Raw genomic sequence first — 18,109 nt, forward strand, 5'->3', positions numbered from 1 at the left:
TATATAATTTTTTTAGTTAGATGCATTGTTTTTAAGGTATTCGCAAAAAACCGTTTGAAAAGGTGTTATATTTCAATGAAAATGGCCAATTTTCAACCACGAATAACTCAAAAAGTATTGAGTTTTCGAAAAAAAAATTGTAGAACAGTTTTTGCTTAGAATTAGGTTCTCTATCAACTTCCGTAGTTGTTTAACCAAAAAATTTTCCACCCCCGAGAAGGGGTGGGAACCGCCCCCAAGACAAAAGCACACATCGGCATAGGGTAGACTTTGAATAAGGAGATATTTTCAGGCTATTTCTAAAATTTCAATAAAATCCATGCAGTAGGATAGAATTCGGAGGTAATAACCTGTTCTTGATCTCATTGACTGCCCTAACTGTATCAATGGTCTATTCAGCATTCTGTCAATGCTTTTAACATTTTGTGCTGGCTTATCGTATCGAATGCCTTCTCGTAGTTCACTAACATCAGTGTCAATGGTTTGTTGTATTCTGCAGACGTCTCTATCAGGTTCTTTATTACTATGTAGTAAGTGGTCGTTAGTGCTATATCCCGATCTAAATCCAGCTTGTTTTCTAGGCTGAGAAAAGTAACTTTGCCTCCAGTCTTTTTTAGACAATTTTTTGAAATGTTTTTAACGATAGTAAATATGTTTATAATAAAAAATCTTTTTCAAAATCCTCAGTTTTTAAAAATAGTACCAAAGACGTGTGTTCCAGAGTTAAAACAATAATGAATTTGAAATATTATGATATATAATGACAATTATTTAGCACTTTAAACAAATTTTGTAGCTGAAGCTAAACTCTTACCCATAATTGCTAAAAAACCGTACAAAACATCGTCCAAAAAACATCATAGTATCATCTACGGAGAGTGAAGTGACCTTTGCTAAGGCCGCTGCCAAGGAAGACATGATATTGTCTGGATAGGTTTGATGTGTATTAAATACAGTGAACTTATAGTCTGTTTCTATTAATAATTGCTGCCAAACATCTTCGCCGTATTCCAGCTAAAATTGTAAATCGAAATTAAAAATTTATACCTAAAAATATTTTGAGTTAAATATGAATTTAAAATTATAAAAAATATACTATTACCACAATACACGACAATTTAATTCTCAAACATATCTGGCACTTCTCATTATTTTCCTTAGCTTCCTCATGTCCTTTCAACCTTCCATCATGAAAGTTCATTACAATAATCGTTTACCCTAAGTTATGAGAAAGAATTTTCAAATTTGCCCAAGTCTAATCACTAACTTAACACAAAGTCTTAGCTTAACAAAAAGCCTACGAACCTCGCTCTAAGTTCATTACAGTTCAAATTATCATGCCCTAATTTCAGTATCGAAAATTGGTCCATTGTCTGGAAGTACATTCGATTTAATTAACGGACTTTTCAAAATAATACAATTTTCATTAGTGCTCTCATTCAAGAATCCTTTTACGTGATTAACTAATGAAAATTTTCTGAACGTTCAGCTCCTGAAACCTTTTCGGCGTTGCTTTTTTCATTTGAATTTCTACTGCGCTTATCTAAATTTGGCCTATTTTCACTCAATTACGCTGGATTATATAAAAGTGAAAATTTATATACAGGGTGTAAGGGTGTATCCTTAAGAATGTCGAATCTCTGAATTGTAGATTGGACATTCTGAATGTCCAATCTCAAAATATTAAGATTTAACCCAGATCACATAAATAAAATATGGCTCCTTACTGAGATACAGGGTGTATTATTTAAAAATTGAAAAAATAGTTTTACCCAGTAGTTTAAAACTATTTGACGTATTTTTATCATACTTGGCAGAAAGTGTGGCTACTATACACCCCAATAAATTATCATAAATAAACGTTTATAGCTACTACCAGAGGCCTAAGACAGGGGATAGTGAATGGTTAACCCTTCACTCAAATTCTACGCCACTGGGGGAATTACTATTTTAGCGCAATTTTTAGATTCTCTAATACTTTCTACGTAAATAATAGACTCTTCATTGGTAACAATAACGTCTTTAGTTTTCGAGATATTTGAAGTTAAAAATGAAACGGCACAGTTATTGTGATTAATGTCGCACCTCCACTCAAAGAGTGTCATAACTCAAAAAATTTTAAAATCGGTTTTATTGCATCAACAGTTAAATAAAACTATAAACTCCTATCTCACAAAGAGTCACGTCTATGGGTCAAGTATTTATCGTTAGATGACACTAGTGTCATTATACGATTTTCCAAAATCAACGACGCACTGAACACAAACTGTGTCACATATCGGCTTGTGCAAAGCATTTGTCCATCTAAGATGTGTATAAAGCGTCGTTTGTCCAGTTAAGGCAGTAGGTATATGTGATTACTTTATTCAAAACAATCTGCATATGTGCCCAAGAAAAGTGACACATTTATCACTTATTTTTCTTTCTTTTTGCAGTATTTTACGATTAATGTTGTTACTTGTATGTAAAGTTACATCATTAAAAAGTATAAGTTTGTTAACCAGATAATAATATATTCTGTACTGCAAGCGTCACTTTTGATAAATAATACTTCGTAAATTTTTCGTTATTTTATCTGTATAGTGTCACAACTCAAAATAAATATTTTTCTTGAATATTTTTAATGTACCTAATATGCTATTTTATAGAGCTTCAAAAACCATTATTTTAACTGACTAAGAACTAAGGAGTGGTTTGATAGCGAGTGTGTAGAGCTGTCAGAAGAGACGAAAAAGTTAAGAATACGTATGTTGACCAACCCTAACGACAAAAACAGAGAAGAGTATACCCACGTACGAAAACAGTTAAAGAAAAGTTGCAGGAAGAAAAAGAGAGAATTCAATGAAAAAAAGTTGCAGGAGATAGAAGAAAAATTTAAAAACAATGAAATAATATCATTTTATCAAGACGTAAAAAAAATAGAAAAAGGTTACCAAAGCAAAACAAGCTACATAAAGACCATAGAAGGAGAGCTAGTTAGTGAGCCGGGAAAAGTTATGAAAGAATGGAAAATGTATTTCGAAACGTTACTAAACAGTGATGATGAATATCAGGGAGAGGACGAAGACAGAACAGAGGGTGCAGATATAAGAATAGCCGAACCAACCAAAGACGAAGTGCAAAGAGTTGTGAGCAAATTGAAAAACAATAAAAGTCCAGGTCCAAATGAAATAAGTGCAGAAATGCTGAAAGCAGGGGGAAGAAAACTACTAGAAAAGGTGTATGAACTGATAGAACTTATATGGAAAGAAGAGAATATGCCTGAAGAGTGGGCCAGAGCCTGGATAATCCCATTACATAAAAAAGGGAATGCAACGATGGTGCAAAATTACAGGGGTATTGCTTTGCTGGACGTGTGCTATAAGATATTTGTTAGGATTGTAAGAGAAAGACTAGAGGTATACGCAGAGAAACTAATAGGAGAATACCAAGCAGGCTTTAGAAACAATAGATCAACGACAGAGCAAATATTTTGCATAAAAGAAATCCAAACAAGCTGCTACGAACATAAAATGGTTTTATATGCACTATTCATAGATTTTAAGCAGGCCTCTGACAAAATTAATAGAAAAAAAATGTATGAAGCCCTACGGCAAATGGAAATACCAGAAAAACTAATCAAGTTAATAAGAATTACCTTAAATATGACATCTAACGAAATAGTGTGGAACAGTCACAAATCGGATGAGTTTATAGTCAAAAAAGGACTTAGAAAAGGTGACCCTCTATCAACTGTGTTATTTAACCTAGTTTTGGAAACAATTGTAAGGAACAGCAGAATAGAAACACAAGAAACGATCTACCGTAACGAACAGCAATGCGTGGCCTACGCCGACGACCTTACACTGCTATAGCAAAAACTAATACCGACTTAAAGAAAATCATGAGAAGATTAGTCAGAGAGGCAAAAAAATTCGGCCTAGAAATAAATGAAGAAAAGACGAAGTATATGGTGCTAGGCAACACAGAAAGAGAACCTGTAGATATGCTAAAGTTAACAGCGTTCGATGGAAAAGAATATAAATTTAAACGAGTAAATCACTTTACATATCTAGGTGCCATTATAGATGAAAAAGGACACGAGCAAAACGAACTAAAGCACAGGATAGCTAAAGGTAACCGAAAAGTCGGCAGTTTAAAAAAATTATTAAAGTCAAATTACGTATCAAGAAAGACGAAAATTAGAATATACCAAACTGTAATAAGAGCAGCAGTCACCTACGGATGTGAAACATGGGTACTAAACAAAACAGAAGAAGAAATGATAGAGAGATGGGAACGCAAGGTACTGAGGACTATTTTCGGGGGAAAAATACGGCAGATGGTTGGCAAAGAAGAACTAATCAAGAATTAAGGATGCTTTACAAGGAACCAACTATAACAAGATACACAAAGGCACAAAGAATCAGGTGGGCAGGTCATGTCGAGAGGATGGATAGGTCAAGAATGCCAAAGAAAATACTATTAAGAAGACCAGTTGGGACAAGGAGACGAGGTAGACCAAGAAAAAGATGGCACGAAAAGTTTCAAGAAGATATAGGATCGATGGAAATTACAGACTGGAAAGAGAAAGCGAAAAACAGGATACAGTGGAGAAACCTAGTGCAGCAATTTTTACATAGACGTTAAATCAAATTATATAATAAATATAAGACATTAGTATATATTGTCATTTGTATTATGTAAAATTGTTATTGTTAAGTTGTAAAGCCCTAGGCCTCCAAGGCTTGTAGAGCAGGTTAAATAGATAAAAATAGATATTATTCTAATTTTAATAGTTTTTGAATTAAACCCGAAAATGTTGTAAAGTTGCAAAACAAACTAGAAACTTCGTTTTCTCTAAACTTTGCTTTTTTGACTTAGGACACTCTTTGAGCGGAGGTGCAATGTATTGTGCCGCTTCATTTTTAACTTCAGATATCTCGAAAACTAATGATTTTATCGATACTAATGAAGCAAACACCAGTAGGGAGAAGGTCAAAGGGAAGACCCAAACTTAGATACATGGAACAAGTGGAACAAGATCTGAAAACACTTGAGATTTCCCACTGGAAGAACAAAGCAAGGAACAGAACAGATTGGCGGAAAATCCTTGAACAAGCCAGGACCCAAAAAGGGTTGTCGAGCTACTGATGATGATGATGAATAAAGAGTATATTATTTACATAATAAGTATTGGAAAATCTAAAAATTACACTAAAATAGTAATTCTGTCAGTGCCGTAGAATTTGGGAAGGGTCAACCATTCACTTTCCCCTGTCGTACGCCTCTAGTAGTAGCCAGAAACGAGTATTTAGTAGGGTGTACGTGTACAGTACCAACCTACTGCAAACATTAATCATATGAATCATATAATAAATTATTACATTTACGAAAGGTTACATTTACCAAATGCAGAGGTACAGTCCACCTGTTACACTAAATGGACAAAATCTGCCTCAATCTGACAGGATGCACTTGGACAAAAGACTGACCTGGAGAAAACAAATTTTTAACAAAAGAAAACAACTTGGTTAAAACTGAGCAAATATTATTGGCTATTGGAAAGGCAGTCAAAACTTGGCTTAAAAAACAAATTATTGGTTTATAAAGTAGCCTTAAAACCAATATGGACATATGGTGTACAACTATGGGGTATGACCGCAAACTCAAACATAGAGATATTGGAACGCTTTCAGTCAAAGGTACTACGGACCATAACAAATGCAACTTGGTTTATACCAAACACGGAAATCCGAGACGATCTCCAAGTAGCCACAGTTAAGGAAATAGTAAGTGAATACAGCAGCCGCTATTTGGCAAAATTGGAAAACCACCCAAACAATCTTGCACTAAACCTGCTAGATAGCTAGATAATAGTGAGCAGACTCGGAGACTGAAGAGGCACAAACCATTGGAGCTACCATATAGGTTCTAAGCAGCAGTGAAGTAAAGTGAAGTGACGTGGATAACACATCCAAATTTGTTATCACTGGATAACACATCCAAATTTATACATACACCCTTTTGTCAAACAAAAAACATGCTTATAATTTTTATCTATTGATTGCATGTAGTAAAAAAACTAAAAAAAAGAGTGTGTGTACCTTGTACGCACGTAAGAAGTTACACTTCTATTTTTATGACTGCAACAAATATATTTTCTTCTTCTCTTTATACTTATGCCTTATAAGAGCGTCGGACATTGGTATCACCTATCCATCTTTAACCCATTTCTTCCACGCCTTCCTGTCTCCTGCCATTTCCTTCATCTGTTGCACTGTTTTCCCCCTATTGGTCCCGATTTCCCCGATTTGTTTCATCCACCCTTTTCTAGGTCTGCCCCTTCTTCTTTTACCCTGTCTTTTGGCATCTGTCACCTTCTTTACTACACTGTTCTCGTTCATCCTAGTTATATGTCCAAACCAATTAAGTTTTCTTTTTTTAATTTGTTTCTCTATTGGTTCCTGACTTAGCTACTTTCTGATGTTTTCGTTTCTTTCCCTGTCCATCTTCGTCTTTCCAGCTATTTTTCTCAGCTGCTTCATTTCTGCTGCATTTATGGCACTTTCATGTCTTTTATTTGTAACCAGTTACTCGCTTGAATATACAAATATATTTTAAACATTTTAATTGGAATTTTAATACTTAAAATAATACAAAAAATTAAAAATAACGTTTATACGTTATTTTTTATAAACTGGAGCGTTCCCGCAATTGCTTTTCTCGTGAGGAATCGTATAAATTATAAAAAAAACGTCGTTTTTTAACAAAAAAATTACACTATAATTGTTTCATGCGCTGTAACCTTTAGATTTTCTGCTGTATCATCGTCAAATTTTAAAATCATTAAAAATGGTAAATTCTCGAAGATTAATGCTAATCCGTCATTTTTTGACGAACTGGAGAGTCCCAGCAATTGCTTTTCCCTTGAGGAATTATAGAAAATCTAAAAAACGTCAGATATTCTACACAATTTTAATAGTACAACTTCTAACATACGTACAAAGTTCTAGTCCAGAGAAATAAGATTTTTCTCGTGACACATCCCCCTCCAGACCGAAACCAAAGTTTTTGAGTAGTATGGACATCTATATTAATAACCATTTTATGTTTCCTGCAGCCGATTTTGATGATATACATAGTTATAAACAAATGAAGATCAAAAAACGGTAAATTTTCGCTTTTTTCGTCTATAACCAAAAAATTAAGCATTTTAAACAAATTTGAGAGTAAGAAACTCATAAATCATCTAAAAAATTAAATATGGCGTTCGCTGCATATGTTTATCCTTATTGGTTGCTTAGAAAATTGCAAAATAAATCATAAATTTTGAGTTTTTATAAATATTCATAACTTATGTGAAAATTAACTTGGAACCTTCTTATTACACGAATTGCTGAGAACTCTGGTGCTTAAATTATATTTTAAATTTCAAAGCAATTGGTCAAATAGTTTAAAAGTTATTTAATTTGTTTATCCCAAATTCATTTTTTTTTGCAACACTGTAAGTCAGAAAATTATGAGGTCACAATAAGACTTCTGACAGTTCATGGAAGAAGAACATTTATGCTATTGACTTAATTAAAAAAAATACAAAAAGTAATTTTAAACAGTGTAAAATTATTTTGCAAAAATACGTCGATTTTTTGCTTACTTATAAACAATTAGAATAACTTTTTAACCGTTACCCATAGAAAAATTATTTTTTCATATTTGGAAAGACTGAATTTTTATACACATCTAGAAAGAAAAACAATTGTCCTAGGACAATTAGGGACGAAGTTAGCCCCCCTTTTTTTAATTCACATGTTTTTGCAAAATAATTTTGCAGTATTTAGAATTATTTTTTGTCATTTTTTATTTATATTAATAGTATAAATTTTCTTCTTTCATAAACTATCCAAAGTATTAGTGTATCTTCATCATTTTCTGACTTGTAGAGTTGCAAAAAAAATTAATTTGGGAAAAACAAATTAAATACCTTTTAAACTATTTGACCAATTGCTTTGAAATTTAGTGTATGATTAAAGCACCAAAAGTCTCACCAGTTCGTTTAACAAGAACGTTCTAAGTAAATTTTTACATGAGTTATGAATATTTATAAAAACTCAAAATTTATGATTTATTTTGCAATTTTCTAAGCAACCAATAAGGATAGACATATTCAGCGAACGCCATATTGAAGTTTTTTATACGATTTATGAGTTTCTCACTCTCAAATTTGTTTAAAATACCTAATTTTTTGGTTATAGACGAAAAAATTGAAAATTTACCGTTTTTTGATTTTTATTTGTTTATAACTATGTATATCATCAAAATCGGCTACAGGAAACATATAGGTTATTAATATAGATGTCCATACTACTCATAAAATTTGGTTTCGGCCTGAAGGCGGTTGTGTCACCAACAGGATATTTTCTTTCCTTGGATACAGGATATATTATTATAAAAACTATTTTCAGTACAACTATAAACTCACTTTTGTCTCTGTTCTCATAACTTTTAAAACACAACTGACCAATCGTAACCATAACCATAATAATAAAAATGACAGCAACACATTCTTCAACCAAAGCCGCCATATTGGATAATTTTTGACATGTAATTGGAATACCCAATCAGAGCAAACGTATAACGTATCTGCGCGTAGCACCAACAATTTTTGATGAATTCGCGCACAAGTACATTGACTCCAAATCGCGCCTAAAGAAGTATAACTTAAAAAAAAATTTGTATCACAGAAATTGATAAAGATTAAAAGTGTTAGATTCAAAGATTTTCTTCCGGTTACCTCCCATGCCTCCCAGCGGCTGCGGGGTCGATTTTTCATCATAATCAGCCACCGTTAGCATCAAAAATCGTCAAAGGCGCTCGAGCTTCAAATAGATTCCCTTCAATATATCTTAATCAAACTCAGCATTTTTCACTTGCATTATCTCTTCCCCTTTTCAACTTTTTTGATTTAAAATTAATGAATAAAGTTTATCATCCGTATAAAATGAAAAATCCATAAATATATAACTGTTGGAAATGTAGAGTAACACTTGTTAGTTACATAAAAGTTTGTTTGGGTCGAACTTTTAGGTCAGAGCGATTTTTTACACTAACAAACGATTACTTAAAACTTGGAGAAATGTCCTTTTGGAAAGTTAGCAGAGATATTAGGAAAGTTTGCCACTCGATAATTAGGGTCTAACTCGATAAATATATTGCCTTTGAGAGTAGTAAAGGCGTCCTTGCTATAATTTATCTACACATAGACCTAAACAAGATGAATTTAAAACTCAACCTCATTTAAAACGAGTTCGTTGACTACATACCACCAGAAAATGTATTCAGCACACGAGGTGTGATGTCGAACATCTCGTTCAAAAGTGCATCAACTCAAAAGATGTAATTTTGTGGGGGAAAGGCAGCTTTTATTTTTATTTGATTCACAGTTGAACCACCACCATCTCCAGATAGCTATTTCTGCATCTCATGCGTCATCGGTGGAGCTATGCAGTCACAACTCTGAATCAAAAATCAACAAGCCTGCCCTTTAAGGGAAATTGCCGCGATGCAATAATTCCACCTTTGAGAGGCAAAATAGCGACATCTTTCGTAAAAACGGGAAGACGACAAGACTCCGTATACAAAGCTTACTGTAATAAACCAATTAAAAATAATTGAAATAAAATATTAAACAATATTTTAAATCTAAGACTTTTAGTCAAAAGAAACTGCTTTCTGGTTACATCCTGAATCTCCGGCTTTAACAATTTATAAGCACGGAGATGACGAATATAGAAGAAAGCAGAAAGGACAACGGTCACGTATCTACTCCATTTTCGTCAAGTAAAAATGCCGAAAGACAGTTTCGAGTACTCAAAAATCTGAATAAAGGTGAACAAGGGGGAAAGGCAGTTTTTGTTTTTATTTGATTCAGAGTTGTACCACCATCTCCAGATAGCTATTTCTGCATCTCATGCATCATAGGTGGAGCTATGCAGTCACAACCCCTAATAACACAAAACATTCCAGGAATGTTCCTAGAAGGTACACACAGGACATTGAAAACATTCCTGGAATGTCCCCAAAAGCACACGAACGTCCCTAGAAAGTCCCAGGAAAGTGCTGTGTCAGCATTTTAAACATTCCTTGAATGTCTTGTTGGAACATTCCATGAATGTTTACGAATGTTCTTTGAACATTCACAGTATATTGTTTAGACTGAATGTCTTGTTGAAACATTCCATGAATGTTCTTAGGACATTCAAAGTATATTTTTTAGACATTCTCTGAAATATATCGTCAGTGATGTGACAATACCTTCTATATGTTTTTTCATGAGTTTTGCAGGACACGAAAAACATTTTTTACGGTCACCTCCTGTTTTCATACGTAAGTTTTGACTTGTTTTATAGTAAATAGATAGTTAAATTTACTACAAAACAAATCAAAAAATATATGAAAACACGAGGTGGCCCAAACAAGTTTTTCATCTCCTACAAAATTTATGAAAAAGCAGATAGGAGGTATTGTCACATCACCGACGATATACCAGAAGTACAGTAGGAAAAATGAAAGAATACCCATGAACGAACATATAAAACACGCTGTATTTTCCTGTCACCGTGTCACACAAAAAACTGGTCAGCACAAGTACATGTAATAATTATTGTTACTTGCACTGGACAATTTTCTTTGTGACACGGTGACAGGAAAATACAGCGTGTTTTATATGTTCATTCATGGGTATTCTTTCATTTTTCCGACTGTTTATGTAGCCATACCAAATAATACATCATTGATAAATATAAACATTTTATTGCACAAAATCTTGTCATATATTTTTTTCCATAATCATCACTACGATGAGGATTCATTGTATTGAATTGTTCATTAGAATTACAATCTGGTCATAACTCTGACCAATGAGCAATTTTAATTTAACCTAAATTACTACTGTTCCTTAAAATGAAGAGCTTACCCATAGCGTCTCTTATCTAATCTAACATGCACACAAGCATTATGCTCTGCTTTTCACTATCACTCAAACTAGTTCAAAAGGCTTTGTCCTCTTCAATCTTCTAGTTTGCCCAGTAGTATCCAGGAGCTGGATTTCCTCAATATTCTTGTAGGTACTTACGAAGTTGTTGCTTGTGACTTCCAACTTTACTCCAACTTTAAAAACAAATCCAGCTGTAAAATATTTATGTGCCTGAAGGCTTTTGTATGCTTTCATCTATAATATCTATAATAGTAATTTGGTGGAATGCACTTTATGGTAAAATCCAATTCTGACTGAATTGTATATGGATCTAAATCCCCAATTATTTTCAGCTTCAATAAATATCTAAAACAATAAAAGAAATAATGTTATTGCTTGCAAAATTCATCAATATTGATAAATATCAGAGAAAAATGAACATTGATAAAAATTGTTTGCCCTACCTTTCTCCAAACATCTGGTGTCTCCAATAATAATTTCCCTAAATAATCACTTTGCAGTGTGGTAAAGTTTATAAAGTTCACAAAATACAGCAAACGAAATCCAAATGGATCCAAAATATGACGATAAACAGTGAAATGATGAAATGAAATGATAATACAAACATAACCTCTGTAACGTGTATGCCATGCCAACCAGAACCAGAAGTCACGTGGTTTGGATTGCCTAAATACATATACACGCGCAGCAAATTTGAAAATGAATGCAAATTGAATAGTAAATGGCCTCTCTTAAAATATAGGACATTGGTAGTATGTTCATAGAATGTCTTGTGGTAACATTCCACGAATAACTTAATCAGATATTCACCGAATATTCCTTGAATGTCCAGGACATTCAAACATTAATATAACTTTGATAGTACATTCCTGGAACGTTTTGTGTTGTTAGGGACACTGAATCAAAAATCAACAAGCCTGCCCTTAAGGGAAAGTACCGCCTACCGCGACGCAATAATTCCACATTTGAGACGTAAAAGCACACACCCCCAGGGCAAAAGCACACATCGGCACAATATCACTTTTTTTCTTTGACATGTTAGCTATGCGTATGCCAAATTTCATGTTAATCTAAGTGGTTCTTTAAAATTTGCAGCAAAACCGCCGAAAGAATGTACTATAGTAGAAAAGGTTATGAAATGATATATAACTTAAATATTTAAGTCTTATAGTTATAAATAATATATTTTAAAATTGATTTAAAATTATTATATTAATTATTAAATTATATTTCGGATATTTTCCCACTCTCAAGTGAAATTAAAGGTAAATTTCTATGGTTTTTAAGAAAAATGATAACACTTTTCCTTATAATGCATCGCTATTCACCTTTAGTATTTACGATATTGTATAACTATCTTACATTGTTTATACAGTGCACTGGAATAAGTGTTACCCCCTTATTAACTTATTTATTTTTAGCACATAAGCAAAATTCTCGGACAGCTCGATTTTTAAAATAATCATAGTATATTACAGGGGTGGCCAAACTGTGGCTCGCGAGCCACATGTGGCTCTTTGAAGGATTATTTATGGCTCTCAATAAATGTATCTGAATTACTTGTAATTTTTGTGTTTCAAATTGTTTTAAATTACTGACAACAAAAATATAAAACTCATTTCACTCATTTCACTCATTTCGTCATTCCCCGTTAGAGGACAGTCTAACCATATTCCGCTGCAAATATTTTAATATATGCAGTTCTTCTTCGTTTCGTTATGGTTCAATTCAGTCTCCTTGGAAAGCCTCTTTAAAGGAAAGCCGGGGTAGACCCCGAAACACGGTGTCAGAGGATGCATAAGACTCGAATTGAATCAAAACGAAAAGCAATATTTTCTTTTCAAAAATATAAAAGACCAAGTGTAACATCAGGACTTGGACAAGAAGACCCCTTATCACTGTTTCTATTCAATTCGGCCTTAGAATAAGTAAAATATCATCTGAGCTGACAGGAGTATTTTTTGCGAATCGAGGATCAAAATTATTGTTGGCCTTTGCTTATGATATAGGTACAGTTGCTCATTCTACAAGAGACGTGAGGGGGGTGTTTTCACAACTCGAGGAAGAAACAGGTAGTCTGGGCCTTCGAATAAATGAAGAGAAGACGAAATACATGATAGTAACCAAAACTCCAAGACTCTTGGTCCAAGAGTTAGGCAGAATATAATTATTAATGACAACTTCGAAGCAGTAAAAGAGTTTAAATATCTAGGGGCAGTACAGTACTCACAGATGACAACCACAAATAAAAAGAGGTCTCAGCAAGGATAGCTGCGTGGAATAGAGGATTATACTCTCTATCATCATTATTAAAATCTAAGTTGCTAAAAAGACAATCTAAATTAAGACTGAGCTAATTATTCGCCCAATTGTTACATATGGAAGTGAAACATGGACTCTAAATGAGCGGAAAATAAATAAGCTGCTGGTATTTGAAAGCAAAGTTGATAGAATGATATTTGGCCCTCAAAGAGATGAATTGACAGGAGAGTGAAGAAGGTGCCGCAAAGCTGAATTGGTGACTGTTGTTACTGAAAACATCGTCAGAAATATTATAAAAGCTAAGATAATATGGGCAGGTCATGTGGTAGAACAGAAGAAGACAGAGTGTTAAAGAGAGTTTTTTGAGAGACGATAGAAGATCAGTAGGCCGTTCCAGAAAAAGATTGAAGGATGATGAAGAATCAAATTATCCTCAATTAGTAAAAGCTGCTTGTAGAATTATCTGCATATTTGAAACAAGGATGTGAACCAGTCTATTTCACTTTAAAATCTGTGAAATCTAAACAGCGAGAGAAAAATTTACTACCTGTTTTACACTTTTTAGATGATTGGTTAATTGCGGCTCGCGAAAAATTTTAAAATTTTGAAAAATGGTTCGGAATATTAAGGAGCTTGGCCATCTCTGGTATATTATAGCATCAATCTTTGGAACTTTGCGCGATCCCTCTTCAGGTGACAGACATAACTTTGATTTTTTTAAATGGGAAAGTACATCATGTGACACCTCATTTAAAAGCTTTTGAAATACTGATTACAAAAATGTACATTACTTTAATCCTTTTTGAGAGCGTAGGCGCAAAATTTCTGTCGAATTATTTTTAAATGCATTCATTTTTGTTTCGAATCCTGAGAAAACTAATAAGTATTTTTGAAAAATTTAGACGCATAATGAAATATTACAGTATTATCGATGGTCGAAAGTATCTGAGAACTTCTATAATGTTTATTTTTAAGTCACAGGAGTGAAAAAAGAGAAAATTTAGTCTGATTTTTAATTTCAAACATCAAAAAAAAATTTGTTTATTCTAGGGGACTTTCTGCCCACGGTAATAATGCAATATTTCATTCTGCGTTTAAATTTTTCAAAAACACTTATTAATTTTCTCAGGATTCGAAAAAAATAAATGCGTTAAAAATAATTTAACCGAAATTTGGAGTCTACGCTCTCAAAATGGATTAAAGTATTATACATTTTTGTAATCTCTATTTCAAAAGCCTCTAAATGAGGTGTCACACGATGTACCTACTTTCGCATTTAAAAAATTCAAAGTTAATCTATCACCTGAAGAGGGATCGCGTAAAGTTCGAAACATTGATGTCCGATGTAAACATTTAAAAATCGACCTGTCCGAGCGTTTTGATTAGGTGTTAAAAATAAATGAATTAATAAGGGGGATACACTTATTTCAGCGCACTGTGTATTGTTTATATATAAGTAAAAAAATGACGCTTAATTTTTTTTGCATATTTTATTTATTACACTCTGGTCTAATATTAGAATGATTAAAACATTTAAAAGCAGCATTTAACAAAAGCAAACTATTAACAATCACAATATATAGTGCATTTTTATTTTGCATTTCAACTAAAATAAGTCTCAATAAAATCGTTTTTATTTACATAATATCCATCATTAATCTCAAGTAAGCAATTGATTCTGTAACTTTCAAACTTTTGAGTAACTTCTCAGCAGAAACATTAAATTATGGTCCCAAAGAAAATTAAATTTAACCTTTTTGTTACAGATGAAACGAGAAATATTCACTAAAGTTAATTTTGTATTATTGTACTACCCGTTAAGCAAAACATAACAGAATGTAAAATCATAAGAATATTTTTAAATAACTAGCCATAAAATGAGAGCAAATCTAAATTTAAAAAAATAAATATCTGATATATTTTTATAGCAACGACAGATTGTTTCCTCGTGAAAAATAAAAAATAAAAGCAGTAGACTATAAATAACTGCCTTTGCTTCCGCGTGGTAAATTATTTTTCAAACAATCTTTTCAAAAACTCACCTGCACAAAGTGCTGGACGCTCTCCAACAACATCCCATACATGCTGATCGCAAAAACCCTTTTCCCCTTCAACTAATCTTCACCCCACAAAATTACACAACCCTTAAATAACTTTTTTGTACTAGAAAAAGCTTCTAAACCCGTTAAATAACTTCTCTCCCCGACCTCGTCCGTCCTGGGATTTTCACAGGAAATGCTTTGGAGAGAAAAGCGTTGGGAAAGCGCGGAAAAGTGTCGACAGCAACAGGTTGGTTGTTGGTGCACGACCAGAGTCAAGGGAAATTCACGCAAGCGGACTCTGTGTGATTTTCTTCTTGATGTGTGCTGTCGGTGAGGAAGCGGCATATGAAGTTCAAGTTTATTGCTGAGCGGTGTGGAGCTGAATGTAAATGAGCTTTTTACGTTGTTCTAAAGCAATAGGTCTCTGTGTATTTAAGGAATTATGTGATGGTTTGTATATTAGTCGACTAAAGAGGAGTCTAATAAATAACTAGTGGTACGTTGGTTGAATTATTATATACAAGATTAACGAAAAGTTGATACGTTACTAAAGCAAACATATTTTGTGCTGAAACAAATATCTATCCTCCCTGTCCCACATCCAACTATCGAACGTTATTGTATATTATTACAAGAATAAAAAACCGCTAAATATAGCTAATATTCCAGCTACAAAAGAGCTGATATGAATATTACATGGCGCGAAAATGTATTTTTTTTTTTTTTTTTTTTTTTTATTTAGAAATAACCGCATTAACCACGAAGGTCATCAGCGGGGTAACGAGAATACAATTAATAAGTTTACAAAAGTATGAAATTGTGTACAATTAAATCTTACTTACTAGGTTACATTTATTAAGGAATTGGAAAAGAGGTTTACAGTCGGTTTGCAGGTTAAGAATGTCTTTCATATTGTTTGAATAACCAGATATAGATTGTTTGTAAGCGGCGAATTCATCACATTCTGTTAGCACATGTTTTACTGATACTGGTATATTACATCTTCTGCATTTTGGTGCTTCGGTATGGGTAATGAGATGCTCATGAGTAAGTTTACAGTGTCCTAACCGAAGACGAGATAAGATGACTTGGTTCGATCTGTTGGTTGTATGTGGATTCCATGGACCAGTATCTTCTTTAACGTCTCTTAACTTGCTCGTGGATGTTTTCCATTTTTCACTCCATAAATTGAGAGTCATTGATTTTAGTAATTGTTTTGTATCTGCGGCTGGAATTGATTGTTCTGCCAATGTTGGTAATTGCGCAGCTGTGTAAGCCCAACGATCAGCGTTTTCATTTCCCTCGATTCCAGAATGAGAGGGAACCCATAGAAAAACTATTTTTGAGTCTGTTTGATGCAGACTGTGTAATATTTCTTTGATTAATATGACTATTGGATTTTTCGTAAAGGTTTGTTGTATGAGTCTCAGTGAATTGAGTGAGTCAGATATTATTAAGGAGTGTTTGGTTTGTGCATTGGAAATGTGCTTCAACGCTTGTAATATGGCATAAAGTTCACCATTTAAGATGCTGTAGGAGCTGGGAAGCTTAAATAAATATTTGGTTTCATTGTTTATGTATACTGCTGCTCCTACACCTTGGGAAGACTTAGACGAATCAGTGAATAAGTGGGTATAATTTTTATATTTTGCGACTATTTGTTTATAATTTTGATATATAAGACGTGGATTGGTATCGTATTTATTATATTTCGTCAATTGGGTGTTTACATGTGGGGTTCTGATAATCCATGGAGGAATGCTGTGTTCATTCATTAACCACGTTCTGGGGAAATTTTGGAGATTTAACGTTGATATATACCGGTGAATTCTAATATAAAAGGGTGGTGGAGAGGTGCTATGTTGAAAAGTTGATTTGAAACGATTACAGAACGTGTTTTTGTGAGCAGGAATTGATGGTATTGATGCTATTCTGGAGGCATAGGATAAACTAAGAATTTGTCGTCTGAAAGATAGAGCTGGTTCGCCCAGTTCGCAGTATAGGCTTTCTACAGGCGTTGTCCTGTAAGCCCCTAGAATTATTCTTATTGCGGTGTTGTGTATAGTATCTAAGCATTTTAATATTGAAGGACGAGCAGATGTGTATGCAATACATCCATAATCAATTTTCGATCGAATAAGGCTTCTGTATATTTTTAGCAGCATTAGACCATCAGATCCCCAAGACTTGTTTGCTAAGCATCTTAATAAATTTAAGCCCTTTTGACAAGAAAGAGTTAGTGTTTTAATATGATTTTTCCACGACAGACGTTCGTCGAATATCATGCCCAGAAAATTTATGTGTGGAGTATAGCTTAGTTTCTGGTTGTATAGGAATATTGATGGTCGATGCTGCTCTGGTATGTTTCTTTTTGAGAATAATATGCAATTTGTTTTGTTTGGGGAGAAATTGTACCCAGACATTATAGACCAACGTTCGAAGGATGTTATGCATTGCTGAAGGCTTTGAGCCATGGTGCTAAGACATCTTCCCTTGATAAACACGATCATGTCATCTGCGTAAAGTCTGGCTACAACTGGTTTCTTTAAATCTTTTAAGACATCATTCATAGCAATTAAAAATAAAGTTGGGCTGAGAATTGATCCTTGTGGTGTGCCGTTTAATTGTCTCTTGGTTGATGATATTGTTCCAGAAATTCGGACTTGGAATTCTCTTTGAGATAAAAAATTGCGTATGAAATTTATTATATTGCCTTTCAATCCCCAGTGATGTAGTTTATTTAGGATGATTTTATGGCATGTAGAATCAAAGGCTTTATTAATGTCAAAATAAATTGCTAGACATTTATCTTTAGTAGCAAATGCTTCGT

The 18,109-nt window shown here is 33.4% G+C and overlaps 1 protein-coding gene across 1 annotated transcript in view; it reads right to left on the reverse strand.

Annotated features, from left to right (window-relative positions):
* LOC114331771 (soluble guanylate cyclase 89Da-like) overlaps positions 1 to 15,649 on the reverse strand; it is a 176,138-nt gene extending 160,489 nt beyond the window's left edge. The window contains exons 1-2 of the mRNA XM_050657619.1: positions 15,280 to 15,649; positions 815 to 1,014 (exon numbers count right to left, since the gene is read on the reverse strand). Coding sequence (XP_050513576.1) covers positions 815 to 1,014; positions 15,280 to 15,321 — 242 coding nt within the window. The 5' untranslated portion in view covers positions 15,322 to 15,649. The remainder of the gene's footprint in view (positions 1 to 814; positions 1,015 to 15,279) is intronic.
* Between the last annotated feature and the right edge of the window lie 2,460 nt (positions 15,650 to 18,109).

This window comes from Diabrotica virgifera, chromosome 8 (genome assembly GCF_917563875.1).
Source record: "Diabrotica virgifera virgifera chromosome 8, PGI_DIABVI_V3a".
Taxonomy (NCBI): Eukaryota; Metazoa; Arthropoda; class Insecta; order Coleoptera; family Chrysomelidae; genus Diabrotica; species Diabrotica virgifera.